This window comes from Alligator sinensis, unplaced genomic scaffold (genome assembly GCF_000455745.1).
Source record: "Alligator sinensis unplaced genomic scaffold, ASM45574v1 scaffold747_1, whole genome shotgun sequence".
In the NCBI taxonomy this organism is placed as follows: Eukaryota; Metazoa; Chordata; order Crocodylia; family Alligatoridae; genus Alligator; species Alligator sinensis.
Window position 1 is genome coordinate 133,794 of NW_005842254.1, and position 5,844 is coordinate 139,637.

The 5,844-nt window shown below is 43.9% G+C and overlaps 1 protein-coding gene across 1 annotated transcript in view; it reads left to right on the top strand.

The window, feature by feature from the left end:
• The window catches only part of RIOK1 (RIO kinase 1), a 25,171-nt gene that overhangs the window by 16,403 nt on the left and 2,924 nt on the right, over positions 1–5,844 (top strand). The window contains exons 15-16 of the mRNA XM_025208834.1: positions 3,299–3,352; positions 5,184–5,333. Of these exons, the coding sequence (XP_025064619.1) occupies positions 3,299–3,352; positions 5,184–5,333 (204 nt within the window). The remainder of the gene's footprint in view (positions 1–3,298; positions 3,353–5,183; positions 5,334–5,844) is intronic.

The following is a 5,844-nucleotide window of genomic DNA, read 5'->3' on the forward strand; positions in this document are numbered from 1 at the left end:
CAGGATAACGTAAGTAGACTTTCTGAATTACTTTGTGCAGCTTGAGTTCACAAAACAAGATAAACCAAGGCAGTTTCATTAACCATGGATTGTTATGGAAAGTCCCCAATGACTCTTATCTTTCTGTTTACTGGTGACTGCTAGTTCTATATCAATGCATTACCCCTACCTTAGAGAAAAAATGTACATGGGTAACACTAGCACTTCAGCAATCATGATTGCAGACATCACCTTTTCTTTTTAAGTGGATGTACTGTAGCTTTCAGTTGCCTGGCAAAAAGATCCATTTGGTTTCATAAATCCTGTATATAAATTAATATACTACTGGGTTGTATTACAGGAGTATTGCTTGCAAATCAAGGGAAGTGATCCTTCCAGTCTGGTGTACATAAGGCCACACCTGGAGTGCTGTGCCCAGTTTTGTGTCTCACATTTCAAGAAAATGTGGACAGACTAGGAAGAGTCCAGTGGAGAGACAAAAATTTAGGCTGAAAAAAGCCTGGGGCTGGAGGGGGGAGATTTGATAGCAATTTTCAAATGATCTGAATCATGGAATCATAGAAAATTAGAGTTAGAAGGGACCTCAGGAGGTCATCTAGTCCAATCCCCTGCTCAAAGCAAGACCATCCCCAACTAGATCATTCCAGCCAGGGCTTTGTTGAGCCAGGCCTTAAAACCCTCAAGGATGGAGATTCCACCACCTCTTTAGGTAACTCATTCCAGTGCTTCACCACCCTGCTAGTGAGAGAGTTTCCTAATATCCACCCTAAACTTCCTTTGCTGCAACTTGAGACTATTGTTCCTTGTTCTGTCATCTGCCATCACTGAGAACAGTCTAGCTCCATCCTCTTTGGAACCACCCTTCAGGTAGTTAAAAGTTGCTATCAAATCTTCTTTTCTGCACACTAAATCAGCCCAGTTCCCTTGGCCTGTCGTCAGAAGTGTGTGTCCCAGCCCTCTAACTATTTTTGTTGCCGTCTGCTGGACTCTCTCCAACTTGTCCACATCCTTTCTGTAGAGAAGGGCCCAAAACAACACAGTACTCCAGATGTGGCCTCACCAGTGCAGAATAGAGGAGAATAATCACTTTTAGTCATCTGGCAATACTCCTATTAATGCAGCCCAGTATGCTGTTAGATTTCTTCACACCCAGGGCACACTTTCCTCATATTTAACTTATTGTCCACTGTAACCCCCAGGTCCTTTTCTGCAGTGCTGCTACTTAGCCAGTTGGTCCCCAGCCTGTAGCAGTGCATGGGGTTCTTCCGTCCTAATTTCAGGACTTTGCATTGGTCCTTGTTGAACCTCATGAGGTTTCTTTTGGCCCAGTCCTCCAGCTTGTCTAGGTCACTCTGAATCCTAACCCTATGCTCCAGCATATCTACTACTAGCCCCAGTGAGGTGTCATTCGTCACATATTCCAGCTCATTAATTAATATACTGAAGAAAACTGGCCCCAGGACTAACCCCTGGAGCACTCCACTACTGACTGCCAACTAGACATCGAGCCATTGATCACTACCTGTTGAGCCTGATGATCCAGCCAGCTTTCTATCCACCTTACAGTCCATTCATCCAGCCCATACTTCCTTTGCTTGCTTGCAAGAATGCTGTGGGAGACCTATCAAAAGCTTAGCTAAAGTCAAGGTATATCATGTCCCCTGCTTTCCCTGCATCCACAGGGCCAGTCATCTGGCAATCAGCTTGGTCAGGCATGACTTGTCCTTGGTGAAGGGTAGTTAGAAAGAAGATGAAGATAAACTCTGTAGCTGAAGGGGACAGGATTGGGAGAAATGGTCTCAAATTGAAACAAAGGAAATTAAGATTGGAGATTAAGAACTTCTTCACTATGAAAGTGGTCAAGTGTTAGAACTGGATACCTAGAGAGGTTGTGGAACCACCTTTCCTGGAAATTTTAAAGAAAGATGCTTGACTAGCTTCGTTTAATCAGAAATGATCCTGCCTTGAGCAGGATGACCTCCAGACACCCCTCCCAACCCTACTTTTCTGTGGCTTTATAAGCTGGTATCTGGAACCTAGTAGTGGGAATCAGTGGTCACATCTACACGAGATGCTTACTGCACCATAGCTTGTTACTACTGCACGGTAGTATCGCCAGGCATGGACAGTGATGAAATGCTGCTGCACAGTAGTAACAAGCTGCTGTTCAGTAAGTGTCACCAGGCAACCATGCAGGGACACTACTGTGCAGTCATGCTGGTTATTGCGCAGTCATTTAGTATTTGGTTATGCAAGTACTAAGTAACTGCAGTAACAACTGCAACCAGCATCTTGTGTAGATGTGACAAGTGAATACTTATTTCCAGCATTTGCTGCACTGTTGAAGACTTAGGTGTTGTTCTCATTTACACACAGTAAAGTTAACGTTCATCCACTGACTTTTCTTCACCTTATTACTCGCACAGTAAGTGTTTGCAAACGGTAGACCACATAGTCTGTACCACTTGTTCTCAACCTTTTTAGACTCGAGGCATCCCTCAGAACATGCCAGCTTTTAGCTTCCACTCTCTTGACTTCAGAAAAATAATACAGCAATTCTTTTGTTACAAAGAACTTGGACCACACCAGGTCAGAATGACTTTGATATTGTGGAGTCCTATTTGAAATCTCTAAGTTTATCTTGTGAATTGTGGGTAGGTGTTTGCACACCTAATAGTGCTAATATTGCACCTCAAAGTGCCATGACATGCTGGTTGAGAATCACTGGTATGTACTGATGGCAGTGCCTCTGGAGCATAGAATCTCTTCCTCCCCACCTCCCTCAACTTCTACCTTTTTTAGTTCTTTTATCCTGCTCTCTCTGGAGTGGGGATTCTTTCTACATGTTTGAACAGTGTCTAACCTATCTTGTACATAGTTGCAATAGAGGCTAGTATTAGTAAGCCAAAACACCAGGCCTTCCTTGGCTTTATGGGAAAGACTTGTATTTTCTTCCTCATATCTTCAGTAGATGTTTTCTCCTTATGAAGACTTATAGAAACAAATCATGATCCTAGATGTATGGTTTCTTAAACCTGATACATTAAATCTGTCACCTGTGCTCAGAGAGGGGTGTTTGTGTACACCTAATCTGTTGCCTGTGTTCAGAAGCGCATATGTGTTTGGAGGAGGTGGGGAGGGAAGGGAAGGGGAGGGAAAATAGTGGAAACGGTGATGCCTGAGGCTGTAAGAAACATGTTTTCTCCAGTTGCCAGTTTTAAAATGGTGAGGTTTTGGGGGGTTTGGGGTTTTTTTTGTTTTTTTTTTCAAATAGATTTTCATATAGTTGTCTCTCTAGATTCTCTACCAGACTGTGACGGGAATGAAGAAAGACTTATCTGGTGTTCAGGAGGTAAAGAGGATATCATTGCTGTTCTATGCAAGATGAGGTGAACTTTTTCAAGGAACCATTAGATGGCTGTTATAGGCAGAGCCATCTGGCCAGACCTACATTTAGGGTGTGGAAAATTGATTTCCCATTGCAGAAAACTTACTTAATATGATGCATGGCATTATCACTAGTACTGTTGCATTTAATGTGACTTATTTTGTAATTGTTGTGCCTAGAGCAGGGGTGTCCAACTCCATCAGGCTTTGAGGGCAGGATGAGGGTCACTGGACTAATCTGCAGCCTGAACTGGGACCGACCTTCCTGTGCAGTGCCTGCAGCAGGCAGTACAAGGGTAGGTCTGAGACACTGCACACAGTGCATGCCCTGTGCTAATGTGTACACAGCAAGCCCCGGGGTTGGCCCATGCTGCATGCTACACACAGGGATGCACTGAATGTGCATACTACTTATAGGCATGGGGCCAGCATGGGGTGCATACTGCACGTGGCACCTCGCCAGACCATCCCTGCACGCTGACTCTGGTGCAGCCCAATCCATACCAGCTCCATAACCATCATGCCCCCTGAAACATGTCCCTCTGGCTGCATGCAGGGCATGCGATGCAAGGTCCAACCTACGTGCTTCATGCAGCACCTGGGGCTGGTGCCAGCACGTGGAGTCTGTCTAGAAAACCACGGACCGAACTGTACAGCTCCACGAGCCACATCCAGCCTACAGGCTACATGTTTGACACCCTTGACCTAGAGTAACTATGCAGAATAGAGAGAGGAAGTTAGCCATGTTAGTCTGAAGACTGGCAGAAAGCAGTACAGATGTACTCTCTAGACTAAATCAGACGTGTAAGCTTCCCTAAGCCAGCGCTCACTTTTTTCATGAGCAGGAGCATAGCATCTGGTAAAGTGAGTTCTTTCTCACAAAAGCTAACTATACCAGTGATGCATAAGTTCATAAGATACATCTCTACCTTGCCTTGTGCAGAGTAAGACTTAGTATTATCTAATGCAAGTGTTGCACTACAGTGCTTCAGAACACAGTGGATAAAAAGTATGCATAAGTAATATTTCAGGCGATGCAGATATCCCACTGCTGGAAGTGCCATCCAGGACTTTTCAGTTTGTGAAAGCCGTACACAAATACAGCCCTGGTGACCTTGACTAAAGTACAAATATAACCACATGAAGGGACTAGGTTATAAAATGATCTCCAGTAAAATCTTTAAAAAAATAAAAACAAGTCTTTCTTAGACTACAAAGGAAAAATGCTTTAAGTATGTAGGAGGGAGTTGATAACAGTGCAACTGCAATGTAACTAGACCTTTATAACATGGGAGTATTTTTTTTATCATTATTATTATATGCTGTACCTTTTGTGTTAAATTTGGATATTTTTTTCTCATTTTTCCATTATTCCAGGACCCAGAAGTGCATTACAGTAAAAGCCCTGTTACCTGGCATTTTACTAACTGGCATTTCTCTTAACCACAATTTCTGGCTGGCCGAATATTGCAGGGGTGGAGTTTGCACACAGCAGCTGCCGGCACTGCCATCCACCGCCCTGCGCTGCCACACGGTGGCTGCCACCACCCCCACCGCCACTGCCCCCCGCTCCACATGTGGCTGGTAACCCCTGTGCCTCGTGTAACCGGCATTTTTAGATTACCAGTACCCTCCCATCCCCCAGCTATGCTGGAAAACAGGGCTTTTACTGTATTTTAAGTAACTGAAGCTGAAGGTTTGTTTTCTTAGAGGTTATGCCACTTAGTGTTACATCTACTTTTTTTATCTGATACTGAATTGTAATGAGCAAGAAAATCCATGTGTGTATTCTATAGGTTCCTGCACTCCTTGAAAAAGAAGTAGAGGAGGAAGCAAACTCAGATTCAGAAGACAATGGCAGTTCAGAGGATTCCGATTCAGGCTGCAAAGAAGAGGGAGAGCTCCATCCCAAAGATCAACCCACTGAATCTGGCCTCGATAAAAAGGTTAGCTAGCCTGGAACTCTGTGTTGTCTCCTTTCTGTTCAAATGATCATATCTTTTTCTTCTGGGGGGCTGGGGTTTCTACTGCATAGTGGGAACAGCAAAACATATAATTTATTATTTTAAGTTATTTTGATTGTGGAAAAAGAGCAGGGAGTGAATTTCCATAACCAAGTTGGTTGTTCCCTTTCGCTGCTTATGTTGTTTGTACAGAGTGCTATTTAATGTACACATTCCTACCTATGCCAAAAGCTAGAATAAATAAAGTTTGGGCAGGGAACTCCAAGGGATGTTGGGAACAGTATCCAAAACATTCAGAGCACAAGGCAGTTCTTCAGTTTCTCCAGTTCCTCTTTTAAGACTTGGGCTAGAAAGAGGGTGAAGGGCCATGTTCCACTCAGTTTGTTGAGGGACATATTTTAGATCTAGTGGCCAGTGACTTATGCAGAGCTAGTGTGGAATCCAGCCCTTCCAGGAGCAAGAGTGTAGACTCCCTCTTTGCATCTGTTTGATG